The 20,085-nt window shown below is 39.8% G+C and overlaps 1 protein-coding gene across 6 annotated transcripts in view; it reads left to right on the top strand.

Moving 5' to 3' along the window:
- LOC133664924 (FERM, ARHGEF and pleckstrin domain-containing protein 1-like) overlaps positions 1–20,085 on the top strand; it is a 138,320-nt gene that overhangs the window by 82,085 nt on the left and 36,150 nt on the right. For all 6 annotated transcript variants that reach the window (XM_062069951.1, XM_062069953.1, XM_062069954.1 and 3 more), the window contains 5 exons: positions 3,232–3,327; positions 3,402–3,565; positions 3,664–3,732; positions 3,805–3,880; positions 9,853–10,039. In XM_062069951.1, the coding sequence (XP_061925935.1) occupies positions 3,232–3,327; positions 3,402–3,565; positions 3,664–3,732; positions 3,805–3,880; positions 9,853–10,039 (592 nt within the window). The remainder of the gene's footprint in view (positions 1–3,231; positions 3,328–3,401; positions 3,566–3,663; positions 3,733–3,804; positions 3,881–9,852; positions 10,040–20,085) is intronic.

Here is a 20,085-nt window from a genome sequence, read left to right as displayed (position 1 = left end):
TATAAATAATCATTTTAAAATGTACACAGTTTAAATATACACTACCGTTCAAAAGTTTGGGGTCACCCAAACTATTTTGTGGAATAGCCTTCATTTCTAAGAACAAGAATAGACTGTCGAGTTTCAGATGAAAGTTCTCTTTTGAGCGTTTAATTGACCCCACAAATGTGATGCTCCAGAAACTCAATCTGCTCAAAGGAAGGTCAGTTTTGTAGCTTCTGTAACGAGCTAAACGGTTTTCAGATGTGTGAACATGATTGCACAAGGGTTTTCTAATCATCAATTAGCCTTCTGAGCCAATGAGCAAACACATTGTACCATTAGAACACTGGAGTGATAGTTGCTGGAAATGGGCCTCTATACACCTATGTAGATATTGCACCAAAAACCAGACATTTGCAGCTAGAATAGTCATTTACCACATTAGCAATGTATAGAGTGTATTTCTTTAAAGTTAAGACTAGTTTAAAGTTATCTTCATTGAAAAGCACAGTGCTTTTCTTTCAAAAATAAGGACATTTCAATGTGACCCCAAACTTTTGAACGGTAGTGTAAATCTTGAAATCTTCGCCGCTATTTATTTTTTTCAGACACGGTCCAAAGTAAACTTCATAAACATTATATAGATTCCCTCTGTCACAAAATAAGGTACACCTGCACACTTGCCAATCGATGCTGTCACTGTGTGTTGCACATACACTATATTGCCAAAGGTATTTGGCCACCCATCCAAATGATGAGAATCAGGTGTCCTAATCACTTGGTGTATAAAATCAAGCACTTAGGCATGGAGACTGTTTCTACAAACATTTGTGAAAGAATGGGCCGCTCTCAGTGATTTCCAGCGTGGAACTGTTATAGGATGCCACCTGTGCAACAAATCCAGTCGTGAAATTTCCTCGCTACTAAATATTCCAAAGTCAACTGTCGGCTTTATTATAAAAAAATGGAAAAATTTGGGAACAACAGCAAGTCAGCCACCAAGTGGTAGGCTACGTAAACTGACAGAGAGGGGCACTGGCAATCTGATGGGCGAGTCTTGGTTTGGAAGTTGCCAGGAGAGCGGTACATTTTGGCCTGCATTGTGCCGAGTGTGAAATTTGGTGGAGGAGGAATTATGGTGTGAGGTTGTTTTTCAGGAGTTGGGTTTGCCCCTTAGTTCCAGTGAAAGGAACTTTGAATGCACCAGGATACCAAAACATTTTGGACAATTCCATGCTCTCAACCTTGTGGGAGCAGTTTGGAGCGGGCCCCTTCCTTTTCCAACATGATTGTGCACAAAGCAAGGTCCATAAAGACATGGATGACAGAGTCTGGTGTGAATTAACTTGACTGGCCTGCACAGAGTCCTGACCTGAACCCGATAGAATAGCTTTGGGATGAATTAGAACGGAGACTGAGAGCCAGGCCTTCTCCACCAACATCAGTGTGTGACCTCACCAATGCGCTTTTGGGAAAAACGGTGGAAAATTCCTATAAACACACTCCGCAACCTTGTGGACAGCCTTCCCAGAAGAGTTGAAGCTGTAATAGCTACAAAAGGTGGACCAACGTCATATTGAACCCTATGGGTTAGGAATGGGATGGCACTTCAAGTTCATATGTGAGTCAAGGCAGGTGGCCAAATACTTTTGGCAATATAGTGTACCTGTCATTATCTTTTTTTGTTTCCTCACTGCAGCAGAGGGAGAAGAGCTCCTCCCTGAGGCTGAGAGCTTTACGTAATGTCTAAATCAAAGGCCTTTAACAGGGGTCTGTGACCCCCAGGGTATATGTATATATTCTTTATATCTCCATGCATTTTCGCCACAAATGAAATGTCTTTAAATACACAACAAAATTGATCCAAAACATTCTAGTGTAGCATAGAAATGGTGGTGACGAGGTCACCCTACTCACTGTACCTTGGTTTAAAATAAAAACATGAATAAATAATATTTCTATATTATTGTTAGTATTTAAGATGTTAAGCGTTATACTGTAAAGTTTGAATATCTTAGTATCACACATTAACTGTTACTACATTACATTTACATGTACATTACATTACTGTTAAGACCAGTTCAATCTAAAACAATCCCAAGTTTATACAGGATGTAAAAGGTGGGGGGTCACTGGCTGCATCTCTCCCTCATTTTAGGAGTCCTTGGCCTGGAAGACTTTGAAGACCTCTGGTCTAAATAAGTACAAACCCCTCGCTATGATGTCACGATGCCAAGCCAGGTTGCAAAACCCTGCGAACAGAGGCATCTAAAACTGTGCGCAATCTCACACCAAAATGCTTAAAACTAGAGATGTCCGATAATGGCTTTTTTGCCGATATTCCGATATTGTCCAACTCTTAATGACCAATTCCGATATCAACCAATACCGATATATACAGACGTGAAATTACCACATTATTATGCCTAATTTTGTTGTGATGCCCCGCTGGATGCATTAAACAATGTAACAAGGTTTTCCAAAATAAATCAGCTCAAGTTATGGAAAAAAATGTCAACATGGCACTGCCATATTTATTATTGAAGTCACAAAGTGCATTATTTTTTTTAACATGCCTTAAAACAGCAGCTTGGAATTTGGGACATGCTCTCCCTGAGAGAGCATGAGGAGGTTGAGGTGGGCGGGGTTGGGGGGGGGGGTGTAGGGGGTAGCGGGGTGTGTATATTGTAGCGTCCCGGAAGAGTTAGTGCTGCAAGGGGTTCTGGGTATTTGTTCTGTTGTGTTTGTGTTGTGTTACGGTGCGGATGTTCTCCCGAAATGTGTTTGTCATTCTTGTTTGGTGTAGGTTCACAGCGTGGTGCATATTTGTAACAGTGTTAAAGTTGTTTATAGGGTCACCCTCAGTGTGACCTGTATGGCTGTTGACCAAGTATGCATTGCATTCACTTGTGTGTGGGGAAAAGCCGTAGATATTATGTGATTGGGCCGGCACGCAAAGGCAGTGCCTTTAAGGTTTATTGGCGCTCTGTACTTCTCCCTACGTCCGCGTACCACTCCGTACAGCGGCGTTTTAAGAAGTCATACATTTAACTTTTTGAAACCGATAATTTCCGATATCACATTTTAAAGCATTTATCGGCCGATAATATCGGCAGTCCGATATTATCGGACATCTCTACTTAAAACCTTATGATTTGATGCTTTGGTATTGTTGTTTATCCTACATTTATAAGTCAGAAAAGATCCAATTCATCACAGGTCCCCTTTGTTTGTTTCCAATCTCCACAGGGACACACGAAGATAAACTCCTTCAACTGGTCTAAAGTGCGTAAACTGAGCTTTAAGAGGAAACGTTTCCTAATAAAGCTGAGGCCTGATGTAAATGTAAGTTTCCGGTACTGAAATGAGTTGTGTATGAAAGACTCAATCACGTTAAGTATTTTCCCTGTCTTGTCCAGAGTTCTTATCAAGACACACTGGAGTTCTTGATGACCAGTAGGGACTGCTGTAAAGTCTTCTGGAAGATTTGTGTTGAATACCACGCCTTTTTCCGCCTCTTTGAGGAACCCAAACCCAAGCCCAAGCCTGTGTTATTCACACGCGGCTCCTCTTTCAGATTCAGGTAAAGAATGCTCACCTCACCTGGATGCTGTTTCTCAGTACATTGCAACGAGACAGCAAAGTGTGCCCAATCACAGTGCTTCTATTTCGTCTGGACAGCGGTCGCACGCAGAAGCAAGTCATCGATTTTGTGAGGGAGTCAGAGTTTAAAAAGCTCCCATTTGAAAGGTAAAAAGAAAAAAAATCAGTCACGTTTGACTTATTCGATATGGACTGACCTGTAACATCCTGTCTGCACAGGAAACACAGTCGAGTGCAGCAGAACAGCCGCCTGTCACCTTTGCCTTCGCCGCGCTCCCACGAAGTGCCAACAGAAGTGAGTGCCTCATTGTTCAAGATTCCAGATTGTTTATTGTCATATGCACAGTTAAACAGACAGTTTGCCGTACAATGAAAATCTTACTTTGCTAGTCCAGTGTTTTTCAACCACTAGTGTACCGTGAGATACAGTCTGGTGTGCCGTGGGAGATTATCTAATTTCACCTATATGTGTTACAAATATTTTTGTGCCGTTGTTGAGTGTCTGTACTGTCTGGAGATCGGCAGACTTACCACGTTACACTCTTCCATATCAGTAGGTGGCAGCAGGTAGCTAATTGCTTTGTAGATGTCGGAAACAGCGGGAGGCAGTGTGCAGGTAAAAAGGTATCTAATGCTTAAACCAAAAATAAACAAAAGGTGTGTGTCCCTAAGAAAAGGCATTGAAGCTTAGGGAAGGCTATGCAGAACGAAACTAAAACTGAACTGGCTACAAAGTAAACAAAAACAGAATGTTGGACGACAGCAAAGACTTACTGTGGAGCAAAGACAGCATCCACAAAGTACATCCGAACATGACATGACGATCAACAATGTCCCCACAAAGAAGGATAAAAACAACTGAAATATTCTTGATTGCTAAAACAAAGCAGGTGTGGGGAATAGCGGTCAAGGAAGACATAAAACTGCTACAGGAAAATACCAAATAAAGAGAAGAAGTCACCAAAATAGGAGCGCAAGACAAGAACTAAAACACTACACACAGGAAAACAGCAAAAAACTCCAAATAAGTCATGGCGTGATGTGACAGGTGGTGACAGTACACCTACTTTGAGACAAGAGCTATATTGATGCATGCTTGGTTATGCTTTAAAGTCATATCCAACAATTGTAAAACGACTTTTTATTGTCAATATCGGCTGCTGAGTTTCATTTTTTTATGATTTCTGCTGGTGGTGTGCCTCCGCAGTTTTTCAATGAAAAAAATGTGTCTTGGCTCAAAAAAGGTTGAAAAACACTGTGCTAGTCCACCCTTCAACAAGTCACACGGTACTTAGCTAAAATGAAAATAAAACATGTACAGTTTAGCAGTTTAAAATAAGGTATAAAAAAATAAAATAAGTAAAAGTATAATAACATAACATTATTGCACATTGTGATTGACAGTCAACAGTATAAATATGGAGGTGACATTGAGTCACAGCAGCAGTTTAAAGTGTCTTTAGTGATCAAAGGTGAAAAGTGTCTACAGTGATGGTTCACAGCTCGTTGTGTCACTTTGTGTACATTTAACAATAGTGACTGTTTCTAACTGGACTGTTTTTTTTTAAAGTACCAGAAACATACATCTTCTTTGTTTGAATGCTCCAAAGCTTTCACACATATGTTTTTTTTACACCAAAATGTATCTATTTATTATTCAACTTCTTCTTCTTCTCCAGATTTTGGCGCGCTGTACCTTCCACATTTCTCACCCGATTCAAACCGTTCCAACTTCATTAACGGTGTTACAAAAAAGATCAGTTAGAATAATACATAATGTTGGATATAGAGAACATACAAACCCTTTATTTATTGAATCAAAAATACTGAAATTCCACGACATAGTGAATTTGCAAACAGCTCAAATTATACACAAAGCAAACTATAACCTGCTACCCAAGAATATACAACAATTCTTCTCAAAAAAAGAGGAGAAATATAATCTTAAAGAAACATTTAATTTAAAACATTTGTATGCACGTACAACACTTAAGACCTTCAGTATATCAGTATGTGGAATTAAATGATGGAATGGGTTAAGAAAAGCAATCAAACAATGTACTAATATGATCCACTTCAAGAAACTCTTCAAACTTAAAGTGTTTACAAAGTACAAAGAAGAAGAACCATGATAAACATTCTGAATTTATTTCATCCATTCATTCATTTTCAAAATAATCTTACTCATCTCACCATATGAAATGTAACTTACTTCACCGAGTATTTATTTATTTATTTATTTTCATTGTGATTACTTATGGAGTATATTGTGAATAAGTTGAGAACAGGAAGTGAACAAAAGTTTTAGCAACTGTTATGTACTCCTTTTCGAACATGTTTAAAGATTAAAGATTAAAGTACCAATGATTGTCACACACACACTAGATGTGGTGAAATTTGTCCTCTGCATTTGTCCCATCCCCTTGGGGAGCAGTGGGCAGCAGCGGCGCCGCGCCCGGGAATCATTTTGGTGATTTAACCCCCAACTCCAACCCTTTGTTGCTGAGTGCCAAGCAGGGAGGTTATGGGTCCCATTTTTATAGTCTTGAAAAGAGAAACTGGAAATTGTGATGTATCATGTTGTATGCTTGCATGTTCCAAATAAATTCAAAGTCAACTCAACTCAACTAACTCAAACTGTTCAGCCTATTCGGGAATCGTGGGCTTTTTTTCCCTTGACAAATTCCAAAAATTCCCAGAATTCCAGGTTTTCCGGGACATTTTTCCAATTTAAAATGAATTGGCCATTTTTCAAACTTCCACCATTTCCACATTTTTCAACCTATTCAAACCATTCCACCTTCAACACATTTCACCATTCTGGAAATTCAAACTATCCTTTATCCAAGTTTTAAAAAAATCCAGGATTTTCCAGAATTCCTGGTTTTCCAAAACCCTATTTCCACCCTGTTTTTGGCAACTACTTCTTCCACATTTTCCAACGCATTTCAACCGTTCCACCGTCAAAACATTCTTCTTAATCAGGACAAAAAACAAAGTTGTTTTTTGAACTGGAAAAATTACCAGTTTTCCCGAAATTCCAGGAATTCCGTAATACCATTTCTCAATTCAATGTTACTACTTCAACATTTCTCGACCGATTTGAAAAATTCCAGCACCAACCATTTCAACTCATTCAGACCATTCAAGTTTTTTACCATTTTCCAAAGAATTCCAGATTTTCCCGAAATTCCGTAATACCCTTTACTACTTCAACATTTCTTGACCGATTTAAACAATTCCAACACCAACCAATTCAGCTCATTCAGAGCATTAATGCTCCTCATCATTTTTTAAAAATCCCACTTTTCCCCAAATTCCCAAATTTCCAGGAATTTTCCCATTGAAATGAATGGGACATTTTTCCAAGTTGCACAATTCCAACATTTTTAAACCTTTTTCAAACTAACACTTTCCCAAGTTCCAAACCAAGTTCCAGTTTTCCCGGGAATTCAAACTCTTCAACATTCAAACCATTCCCACATTCAAACTATTCTTACATTCATACACATTCTATCAGCATTTCCGTTCAACTTCAGCATTGGAGCATTCACACGCAATTCCTTCAGGAATTGCCTCTTCTAGTTACTGTATGTTTTACGCTTAGATCTTATGTTTTTACTCGGGCTGTCAAAGTTAACTCGCGTTAGCTATAATCTTCTTTAATGGCGCAAATTTTTTTGACGAGTGATTAACGTGCTCACGTCCTGTCTGACCCTCGGTCCATTCCGTAGCGTGGGAAAATGTTTCTGTGTTCAGTTAAGGCACAAGAGGGGGGAAAATAGTGAGCAGAAATGCTCAAGAAAAAGAGTACATTATGGAAAGCCCAGGTCCAAAGCCATGGGAAGTCGTTCTCCTTACTAGACAAGACTATTTTTATCCATGATTGCCGTGATTTGTCATCACTCCAGAAAATGTGTGCAGGCGCGCTTACATGTAGAGGGTCGGAGCTTTCTTTTCATGATTAGATTACTTTAGTGCATTGATAATATGAAATGTAGATTGTTACTGTAACTAGTTTAGTAAGATAGGATAAAAGCTCAGCAGAAAGGAAAGACGGTAGGCAGGAAGTCTAGAGTCACTTCTTTATCGGAGGCTTCCATGTCGTCAAAACATGTCAAGACACCTCTTCTCAAACCAATCACACACTTCCGGCTTCACAGTAACAGGGCTACGCGTCACATCCAGTCTAACTTCACTGACTTACATTACGACAGTGGTTCTTAACCTTGTTGAAGGTACCAAACCCCACCAGTTTCATATGCGCATTCACCGTACCCTTCTTTAGTGAAAAATAAAATGTTTTTTTCCAAATTCAAGACAAAGTTATATGTTTTTGGTAACACTTTAGTATGGGGAACATATTCTAAGTCACAAAGACTTAATTTAGAGTTATTTGGTTAGGGCCAGGGTTATAGGGTTAGGGTTATAATAAGGCCATGCCGAATAAGGCATTAATAAGTACTTAATAATGACTACTTAAGAGCCAATATGTTACTAATTTGCATGTTAATAAGCAACTAATTAATGGTGAATATGTTCCCCATACTAAAGTGTTACCATGTTTTTTTACTGGTGCACAAAATGAACCGTGCATGAACATCACCTTGTTCAAACAACAAAACCAACACAGTGCATAAACTCACAACAAATTACACACCTGCAAATCAGTCTGACTTCTGCTGTTGCCGTATCCGTAATACGCCGATAGGGAGAAGTTTTTATTTACACGATGAATCGGGTGTGTCTTGACCTACGCCGAACCCCTGAGCCCGACTCACCGAACCCGTAGGGTTCGATCGAACCCAGGTTAAGAACCACTGCATTACGACCATCAATCAAATATGTTTTGTTATGTAATCTGTGATATTTCTACCTAAACAAATGTTAGTACCTCATTTGAGGAAAATAGTGGGAGATTTTTTCTGGCAGGCTGAAATATTTTGTATAGTCTTTTATAACATGTCCTGGTTGATAGTCCTCAATTACAGAATGCTTAGCAGGCTGAATATTACACTTTATTGATAAATAGAGAAGGTTAAGACATAGTCATGCAGCAATACGAATACTATTAAAGGGGAACTCCACTTTTTGGGGAATTTTGCCTATCGTTCACAATCATGAGAGGCAAGAACACAAGTCTTTTTTTTGGTAAGGATTTTAGAGATGATAAACGCTTGGAAGATGCGGCTAATGGGAGTCATTGTTGTAGAATTCAAAGCCCTCAAACAACTGCCAAAACCTCCGTTTTATATATACACTGCACGTCTATACATAATGGAAATAATTGACATGTTCATAACAATATTTAATATGTTCAACATTTACTGTATTTTGGTCATTTTAATCAATTTAATCAATCAGAATATTAATAACAGAAAGAAACAACCCTTTTGTGTGAATGAGTGTGAATGGGGGAGGGAGTTTTTTTGGGTTGGTGCACTAATTGTAAGTGTATCTTGTGTTTTTTATGTTGATTTAATAAAAAATAACAAAAACGGTACCGATAATAAAAAAAACGATACCGATATTTTCCGATATTACATTTTAAAGTATTTATCGGCATCTCTAGTTTTTACCTATTCAAACAGACATCTCTAACCAAAGTCAATTTGTATTAGTTGGGTCTCTTGCAACTAGTTGGAACTGACACAAGAAATTGGCAAAAGACTGTAAGTTGTCTGAGATGTGTTGTATCCGAAATAGCTGCAATCGCGCGTTTCCTTCTATTAAGGTATTCATGTGTGATTTCCACAAGCGTCTGTACATGTAGTAGAAGGACAAACACAGGAATGTCTGGATGACTCACCTTCATATTTCCAGTGGTTAGCTCTGGAGCGGTCTTTCTGACTTCACTTCCTCTCCGAACTCAGTTTGTAAACGATCAATGAGTCCATACAAAGCTAAGAGCCGGAGATTCAAGAAATACACGGTGCACTTACCTGTGTAAAAAATTGTCAGAGGAGGGGAACCTTAAACGGTGGTTTAGTGTGGCTGAAACGGGGCTTAGGCTAAATAATTATTTGTTTCAGGGGTTATCTGGCTTAGTGTAGACATAGCCTAAGATCGTCAACACACAGTGAATCAAAATAGCTTTTATCCTCCGTCTTGGAAGAGTACAACTCAAAATTTAAACCAGATCAAGAGAAAGTTGTGGTGCATCGCAACCTTTTATCAACTCCACTGACTACTTCAATAATTGAATCAAATAACAAGCTTTTAGTATCAATAATTCAACTCTTGAAATGTTTGAATTCTCTCCTTCAGAGTGGTGTTACTGGGGACAGACTAGACTCTGCTTCGCAGCACCATTGGAAGGAATCCGTCCTGGTGAATTCCCAGGAAACCTCCGAAGCCCCAGCGAGCCCTCCTCACCAGAACAACAGATCGCCATCCAGACAGGAGGAGACGAGAGACTCGACATGGGTGGCCCACCCGGAACATCTGGCAACAGGTTCATCTTCTTGGGATGTTAAAGACCGCAGCTATAAAGATAGTGATTACTCTGTAGGTTGGACTCCGAGTTACATGGAGCGAGTTGTGTTTCAGCACGGGTCGGACACTGAGAGCTTGAACGGGCCTGTGCAGGTCCACCATGAGGAGGTCGTGGCTAGTAGGCAGCACTTGAGCACTTCTAAACCATCACCAAGTCATGCGTTAGATGCTCCAACCAAACAGTCCTTGCACAGGTCACATAGTCGAGAAAAGCACAGGAGCAGTCTGGTCGCGGTCCGACATTACGTGAGCTCACAAAGTCCTGTGATGGACACCTTCCATTCTGCAGACGCCCTCAGTCACGCTGAGCAGAACGGCTACGGCACCGTCCCGCCTCGCTTTGACGATTGTAGTTTGCAGCCCGCCCCAAGCCGCTCCCATCGCGCTCGTAAGCACCGCAAATCCAAGCACCGCCATCACGCCGACCCGGACCAGGCAACATCCAGGCCCGGGCAAGAATCCCAACCTGTCCTGTCTCACGCTGAGCGGATGGCTGCTCTCCAGCGCCGCATGCTCGCTAACGGGCTCTCGGCTCCAGGCGCAAGCAAAAGTAGCCCGGGTCAGACCGGTGTAACACACGTGGGGGCAGTGCAGATGAATGACGGCTGTGGCTCAGAGTCCAGTGAGTCCGAGGTGGAGGTCAATAGGGGCGACGACGGCAGCCCGCTTATGTCTGGGAATCTGGCGGGGGCGACTTCGCCTTTACAGAGAAACAGGTTTTCCTTTGGTAGCCTCCAACTGGATGAGGATGCGGATGAGGACGGATGCAACGTCTTCAGCGATGACGAGAGCACTCAAATGAGCTAGTATCTCCATAAGAGGGTTTACGAAGGTCAGCAGGGGTGTCCAAACTTTTTCCACTGAGGGCCGCATTCCGAAAAATCAAAGCAAGTGGGGGCCATTTTGATATTTTTTATTTTAAAAACCAATACAATATACTGTATGTATAAAAATATACATTTAGGCCTCCACTCAGGCTTGATCCCGGAGACCCCAAAGGGTTTTGGTCAAAAAAATATTAAAAATGTGTCATTATTATTCAGTATTATTATTTTTATTATTATTCAAATTTTAAATCTCTAGATCAACATTAGGTCTATCTGTCAATATAACGGTTTTAAAGATTTAAGTTGTACGCAATATTTTCACACAATAGAATTTTTAAGTGGAATATTTGAGATTATATAATAATTGGAGCCTTAAAAAGGTCAATAACTCATAACAACATTGATTTTAATTCATTATTATTTTTTGAGCAATGACACTTAAAAACAAATCACACTAAAATTATTGGGGATCCAAATAATTATAGTGTTAAAAAATAAATTCTATTTTTTTTTTTACTGTTTACTTTTAACACAATAATCTCGAGATCAACTTCAGATCTATCCGTCAATTATACATTAAATTGTTGTTTATGTTTTTTGTTTGTTCGTTTTAGGCCCTTTATAAAAAACAGCTCAGTTTTTTATATGGCAAACACAAAATATGTAACATTTTCCCCCAAATTATCTCAGATGTGATGTAATTGGAGCCTTGAATAGGTCAATAATTCATAATGACATTGAAGGAAGAAACAGCCTGCATGGCAGCTTTGTGTGATCAGAGTAAACATTGCGACATTTTCTTGTTACATTTCACCTGTTTGCTCTTTTATACCACTTATCATGTTTTTAATTGTTTTCAATCGTATTTTTAAAATGTGCCGCGGGGCCGTTAAAAAATGACCTGCGGGCCACAAATGGACACCCCTGCCTTAGAGGTTGAATGCCAACAAGTTGCACATCAATAATCTGGGAGGTTGAATCCCGATCATGAGTAAGGTCATGCGAGACTTGAAGATATTACACGTCAGTGTGTCTTGTGGGACTTCAGCTCAGTGAGCAACTAATGCATTATTTCCTCTGCAATAAAACTTAAAAGGTCACCACAATACTCAATTTTTAAGTCAGTGAATAAACCGACCGTTCAGGTAGACCCAGAAAACTTTATACAGTTATAACGTAAAGCAGGCCTGGGCAATTATTTTAACTCGGGGGGCCATATTTAGAGGGAAAAAAAAGTGTTTGGGGGCCGATATATCTAATTTTAGGAACACTAATACAAAACCTCACAATATGGTCTGAATGCTAAAAACGTTATGACAGACCGCCTTAAAAAACGGAATGGAATTGAACTTTTTTTTTCCTGAATGAAACACCCAGAAAGTACATGAAAATAAAGAATGCAAGATTTACAATATTAACTGTGAACGATAAAACACTGAATATTGACAACATATGAACGTCACACTCCCTCTTGATGGACATATTTTACCATCAAGCGGAACACAAGAAAAATGCAACAAACACAGCAAAATATGAAGGTAAGGGTAAAAAAACCCCCACCTACAATCTGATATACAGTCATGGTCAAAAGTTGACATACACTTGTAAAGAACATAATGTCATGGCTGTCTTGAGTTTCCAATCATTTCTACAAGTCTTATTTGTTTGTGATAGAGTGATTGGAGCACATACTTGTTGGTCCCAAAAAACATCCATGAAGTTTGGTTCTTTTATGAATTTATTATGGGTCTACTGAAAATGTGACCAAATCTGCTGGGTCAAAAGTATACATACAGCAATGTTAATATTTGCTTACATGTCCCTTGGCAAGTTTCACTGCAATAAGGCGCTTTTGGTAGCCAATCACAAGCTTCTGCTTGAATTTTTGACCACTACTCTTGACGAAATTGGTGCAGTTCAGCTACATTTGAAACAAGTCCATGTCAGAAAACCAACAAATTTAGCTGAACCGCACCAATTTTGTCAAGAGGGGTGGTCAAAAATTCAACCAGAAGCTTGTGGATGGCACCAAAAGCGCCTTATTGCAGTGAAACTTGCCAAGCGACATGTAACCAAATATTAACATTGCTGTATGTATACTTTTGACCCAGCAGATTTGGTTACATTTTCAGTAGACTCATAATAAATTCGTAAAAGAACCAAACTTCATGAATGTTTTTTGTGACCAACAAGTGTGTGCTCCAATCACTCTATCACGACAAAATAAGAGTTGTAGAAATTATTGGAAACTCAAGACAGCCATGACATTATGTTCTTTACAAGTGTATGTAAACTTTTGACTACGACTGTATCTGATATATCACTAATCTTTAGAACTTTGTTGTAAAAATCTCCTTCCGCGTCTGTCCCTGACACCCACATTTCGGGCTGACACTGTGGAAACGCTCCCAGCCCACACTGCCTGGTGCCTCGTCTGAGCTGCTGTGACTTAGATTACCATAGTAACTAATTAGATGACCATAGTAACTAATTAGATTACAATAGTAACTAGTATATCATGCAAAAGCGCAGATTCCAACCATTGAAATACTTTGTATAGTTGAAGACTTACGGTCATTAGAAAACATCACTGCACATTATAATTGCAGCGACAGTTTCCATTTTAAAGATCTAAAATTATTTGGGAATGTTGGGCGGGACGTATTGAAAAGCTATTTTTTCAGCAATTGAACATGCAAAAATTTGCCAAAAAAAAAGGCCCCCGGGCCTTAACTTGCCCAGGTCTGACGTAAAGCGTCCTTAAAGTTAATGGAGAGCTCATAACATATAGATATATTTATTTTATGAATGTATACTGTTTAAATACAATATATTTATAATTTAATCCAGTATTTTTTGCACTTGAACGTGTTGTTGCATTTTTATAGGCAGTTAAGAATGTTATAAAGTTGCTTGAATATCAGTTTTTGCATCATGGCAACAGTTTGACGCTGGAACGATTTCATTCCCCAATATTGGTTTTGCAAAATATTATAAATAAGAAACAAATAGAAACGTTCTGACTTTGGAGGTTCCAAAGTAGTTTGCTAAAGCCGATCGCTGCTGAATGCAGCATCTCTGTGGTCATGGAGGATGTTTGTGGTGAGGAAAAAAAGTGCCATGTTCAGATTGGATGTTTGATTCGCATGTGATTGAAAGTACTGCCGAGACTTTTGAGTTTTAATGCAATTTCTACCAACACAGCTTGCAACAATATTAGATGTTTGACTTGTTGAATGCCTTACGACTTGTGCAAAACATAAACATTTGGAGCTGCAAGTGAGCCTTAAGCTCGTTAGCCAGCGGGGGTGGGGGTAATGTTTGTTGTCAGTGTAGGTAGTATGTCGTGTACACTGGCAAAGCTTTTATAGGACAATATTAGTGGATGGCTGATAAGCTGAACTCTCAGTGAGGAAAATAGAGCAACATATCACTATTGTATCCTCTAATTTAGTGCAAATATTGTTGCACCATATTATTATATTCAGATATTTTTGCAATTAATCTAAAAAAATCGGACACATTTTGCAGACTTGTGCAGAAATGTGATGTTCAGGAGCGCTGTTGTATCAAAAATGCACTAAGATGATAATGCGTTGTTTTGCTTAAGGCTTGAAGAGCGGTATTATTTTGACATACAGTACAGGCCAAAAGTTTGGACAAACCTTCTTATTCAATGCATTTTCTTTATTTTCATGACTATTTACATTGTAGATTGTCACATCAAAACTATGAATGAACACATGTGGAGTTATGTACTTAACAAAAAAAAGGTGAAATAACTGAAAACATGTTTTATATTCTAGTTTCTTCAAAATAGCCACCCCTTTGCTCTGATTACTGCTTTGCACACTCTTGGCATTCTCTCCATGAGCTTCAAGATGTACACTGCAAAAAGTCAGTGTTCAAAAACAAGAAAAAAAAAAATAGGGGTATTTTACTTGAACTCAGCAAAATTATCTGCCAATAGAACAAGAAAATTTGGCTTGTCAAGACTTTCCAAAACAAGTAAAATTAGCTAACCTCAATGAACCCAAAAATACCTTAAAATTAGGGATGTCCGATAATGGCTTTTTGCCGATATCCGATATCCCGATATTGTCCAACTCTTTAATTACCGATACCGATATCAACCGATACCGATATCAACCGATACCGATATATACAGTCATGGAATTAACACATTATTATGCCTAATTTGGACAACCAGGTATGGTGAAGATAAGGTCCTTTTTAAAAAAAAAAAAAAAAAAAAAAAAATAAGATAACTAAATTAAAAACATTTTCTTGACTAAAAAAGAAAGTAAAACAATATAAAAACAGTTACATAGAAACTAGTAATTAATGAAAATGAGTAAAATTAACTGTTAAAGGTTAGTACTATTAGTGGACCAGCAGCACGCACAATCATGTGTGCTTACGGACTGTATCCCTTGCAGACTGTATTGATATATATTGATATATAATGTAGGAACCAGAATATTAATAACAGAAAGAAACAACCCTTTTGTGTGAATGAGTGTAAATGCGGGTGGGCGTTTTTTTTGGGTTGGTGCACTAATTGTAAGTGTATCTTGTGTTTTTTTATGTTGGTTTAATTTTAAAAAAAAAAAAAAACAACAACAAAAAAACGATACAGATAATAAAAAAAACGATACCGATAATTTCCGATATTACATTTTAAAGCATTTATCGGCCGATTATATCGGCAGGCCGATATTATCAGACATCTCTACTTGAAATAAGTATATTCTCACTAATAACAACTGTACTACTATATGAGTACATATTTTCTAATGTTTCATTGGAAATAAAACAGCAAAGTCCATTTGGCTGTCATCTGTTTTAATTATGAGACACAATTGTGTCAAAGTCATGATTTTTTTTTTCGTGCTTGAAATAAGAAATTATTACTTTAAAAAAGTAGTTTTATACTTGTGAGTGTTGATGACACAGCTTTGCAACACTTGATATTCTAGTTTCAAGCATGTTTTACTCAATATAGGTCATAAAATCTCAGCAACAAGCTGTAATATCTTACTGAGATCATTTAGGACCAAAACCCTTAAAACAAGTAAAACACTCTAACATAAAATCTGCTTAGTGAGAAGAATTATCTTATCAGACAGAAAATAAGCAAATATCACACTTATATGAGATATTTCATCTTACTTAGATTTCAGTTTTTGCAGTGTAGTCACCTGAAATAGTTTTCACTTCACAGGTGTGCTTGAAGTTCATGGAGAGAATGCCAAGAGTGTGCAAAACAGTAATCCGAGCAAAGGGTGGCTATTTTGAAGAAACTAGAATATACATATTTTCAGTTATTTCTCCTTTTTCACATGTGTTCATTCATAGTTTTGATGCCTTCAGTAAAAATCGACAATGTAAATAGTCATGAAAATAAAGAAAATGCATTGAATGAGAAGGTGTGACCAAACTTTTGGCCTGTACTGTATGTCAAATTAATAGCGCTCTTCAAGCCTTAAGCAAAACAACGCATTATGATCTTTGTGCATTTTTGATACGACAGCGCTCCTGAACATCACATGTCTGCACAAGTGTCTGTGTGAGAGTCGGATGCACCTCTAAATTGTAGGCCCCTGTGCGAAATGTGTCTGATTTTTTTTAGATTAATTGCAAAAATTATTCACTATTCAGGTGTGCTGGAGAGGAGGCTACGCCGGATAGTCGAACCTCGGATTCAGGAGGAACAGTGTGGTTTTCGTCCTGGTCGTGGAACTGTGGACCAGCTCTATACTCTCGGCAGGGTCCTTGAGGGTGCATGGGAGTTTGCCCAACCAGTCTACATGTGTTTTGTGGACTTGGAGAAGGCATTCGACCGTGTCCCTCGGGAAGTCCTGTGGGGAGTGCTCAGAGAGTATGGGGTATCGGACTGTCTGATTGTGGCGGTCCGCTCCCTGTATGATCAGTGCCAGAGCTTGGTCCGCATTGCCGGCAGTAAGTCGGACACGTTTCCAGTGAGGGTTGGACTCCGCCAAGGCTGCCCTTTGTCACCGATTCTGTTCATAACTTTTATGGACAGAATTTCTAGGCGCAGTCAAGGCGTTGAGGGGATCTGGTTTGATGGCTGCAGGATTAGGTCTCTGCTTTTTGCAGATGATGTGGTCCTGATGGCTTCATCTGGCCAGGATCTTCAGCTCTCACTGGATCGGTTCGCAGCCGAGTGTGAAGCGACTGGGATGAGAATCAGCACCTCCAAGTCCGAGTCCATGGTTCTCGCCCGGAAAAGGGTGGAGTGCCATCTCCGGGTTGTGGAAGAGACCCTGCCCCAAGTGGAGGAGTTCAAGTACATCGGAGTCTTGTTCACGAGTGAGGGAAGAGTGGATCGTGAGATCGACAGGCGGATCGGTGCGGCGTCTTCAGTAATGCGGATGCTGTATCGATCCATTGTGGTGAAGAAGGAGCTGAGCCGGAAGGCAAAGCTCTCAATTTACCGGTCGATCTACGTTCCCATCCTCACCTATTGTCATGAGCTTTTGGTTATGACCGAAAGGACAAGATCACGGGTACAAGCGGCCGAAATGAGTTTCCTCCGCCGGGTGGCGGGGCTCTCCCTTAGAGATAGGGTGAGAAGCTCTGCCATTCGGGGGGAGCTCAAAGTAAAGCCGCTGCTCCTCCACATCGAGAGGAGCCAGATGAGGTGGTTCGGGCATCTGGTCAGGATGCCACCCGAACGCCTCCCTAGGGAGGTGTAGGGCACGTCCGACCGGTAGGAGGCCGCGGGGAAGACCCAGGACACGTTGGGAAGACTATGTCTCCCCGCTGGCCTGGGAACGCCTCGGGATCCCCCGGGAGGAGCTGGACGAAGTGGCTGGGGAAAGGGAAGTCTGGGTTTCCCTGCTTAGGCTGCTGCCCCCGCGACCCGATCTCGGATAAGCGGAAGAAGATGGATGGATGGATGGATTGCAAAAATATCTGAATACAAAGAAAATGCATTGAATGAGGAGAAAGTGTGTCCAAACGTTTGGCCTGTACTGTATGTTTGTGATTGTTGTTGCTGCTTACAGTGATTCCTATATTTCACTACACCGAAGGAACGTTTGTTTTTTTTCCCCATCGAATGTGCAGGTGTACCTAATGAGGTGTCCCATGTGACTATGAGTTATTTTCTCATGTAGTTAAACCTCTACAGACTCGCAATTTGAACTCTCCTAGAGCATGATCCTAGTATTCACCAAAGTACACCTGCAGTGTACACAAAGCACTTTCTTTTATTTTGCAAAAAAACAAACAAAAAAACGCTACTCTTTTGTGTTGCACTTCTGTCTGCATGTTCTCTGTCACCCTGTTTCAAAATGGCATTAATCTGTTCTTTCTTTTTGTTCTCCCTTTTTCTTCCTCCAGTTGTATGTGCTTATGTGAAATAATATGCTATTCCACCCGCATGCTGGGACTTTTACCTTTTCATGTTTCCATCTTTGCAGTGGTCCAGCTAACAGTCAGTTATTACACATGTGGGAATTGTTCATTTGTTAGTAGACCACTGCAGTTTTAGGGAAGCTTTTCTCGTGCACATTTTCCACACATGCATGATTGACATATGAACTGTGGATCGTATATCATCACATATTTGCCTGGCTTGTTCTTTTATTCATGTTGTGCTGTCCTTGCTACGTTCTGCATGTACCATAATGTAAGTATTTGTCATTCTCACACATTTGTAGCTGTACATTAAACGTGTGAATTCACTCCTCTTTTTTTCTACACTCCCTCCAGACACAATCACTGTTGGGTTTCTTGCTGCTTTTCTTATCATTTGCATGTTTTTATCTTCCACAACAGTCAATAAAAATGACTTTAATCCCACATCTGTCTTTTTGCAAGGTGCCCCTGCACCCTTGTTTTGTATTGCCGGTTCCTCACCTGAATGACTGGAGGGCGTAACTAACAAGTCTTTCTGGTAATCTCCTGTATATTTGTCGTGGTTTGTGGTTTCCACTCCTTTTCACTCCTTTTCACCACAGTGTGTTTATAGGAAATCCCCAATCAAAGTTGAGTCATTTGTCTCCCAGCATACTGGGAGTGCATGCATTTACAAAACCCAAAACCAGTGAAGTTGGCACGTTGTGTAATTCGTAAATAAAAACAGAATACAATAAATGGCAAATCCTTTTCAACTTATATTCAATTGAATAGACTGAAAAAACAAGATACTTAATGTTTGAACTTTTTGTTGCAAATCATTAACTTTGAATTTCATGGCTGCAACACGTGCCAAAGTAGTTGGGAAAGGACATGTTCACCACTGTGTTACATGGCCTTTCCTTTTAACAACACTCAGTGAACGTTTGGGAACTGAGGAGACACATTTTTGAAGCGTTTCAGGTCGAATTCTTTCACATTCTTGCTTGATGTACAGCTTAAGTTGTTCAACAGTCCGGGATCTCCAATGTGGTATTTTAGGCTTCATAATGCGCCACACATTTTCAATGGGAGACAGGTCTGGACTACAGGCAGGCCAGTCTAGTACCCGCACTCTTTTACTACGAAACCGCGCTGTTGTAACACGTGGTTTGGCATTGTCTTGCTGAAATAAGCAGGGGCGTCTATGATAACGTTGCTTGGATGGCAATATATGTTGCTAAAAAACCTGTATGTACCTTTCAGCATTAATGGTGCCTTCACAGATGTGTAAGTTACCCATGTCTTGGGCACTAATACACCCCCATACCATCACAGATGCTGGCTTTTCAACTTTGCGCCTAGAACAATCTGGATAGTTCTTTTCCTCTTTATTACGGAGGACTCAACATCCACAGTTTCCAAAAACAATTTGAAATGTGGACTTGTCAGACCACAGAATACTTTTCCACTTTGCATCAGTCCATCTTAGATGAGCTCGGGCCCAGCGAAGCCGGCGGCGTTTCTTGGTGTTGTTGATAAATGGCTTTCGCTTTGCATAGTAGAGTTTTAACTTTCACTGACAGATGTAGCGACCAACTGTAGTTACTGACAGTGGTTTTCTGAAGTGTTCCTGAGCCCATGTGGTGATACCCTTTACACACTGATGTCGCTTTTTGATGCAGTACCGCCTGAGGGATCGATGGTCCGTAATATCGCTTACATGCAGTGATTTCTCCTGATTCTCTGAACTTTTTGATGATATTATGGACCGTAGATGGTGAAATCCCTAAATTCCTTGCAATAGCTCGTT

Source organism: Entelurus aequoreus, linkage group LG14 (genome assembly GCF_033978785.1).
Source record: "Entelurus aequoreus isolate RoL-2023_Sb linkage group LG14, RoL_Eaeq_v1.1, whole genome shotgun sequence".
In the NCBI taxonomy this organism is placed as follows: domain Eukaryota; kingdom Metazoa; phylum Chordata; class Actinopteri; order Syngnathiformes; family Syngnathidae; genus Entelurus; species Entelurus aequoreus.
This window is presented reverse-complemented; position numbering and strand designations above follow the sequence as displayed.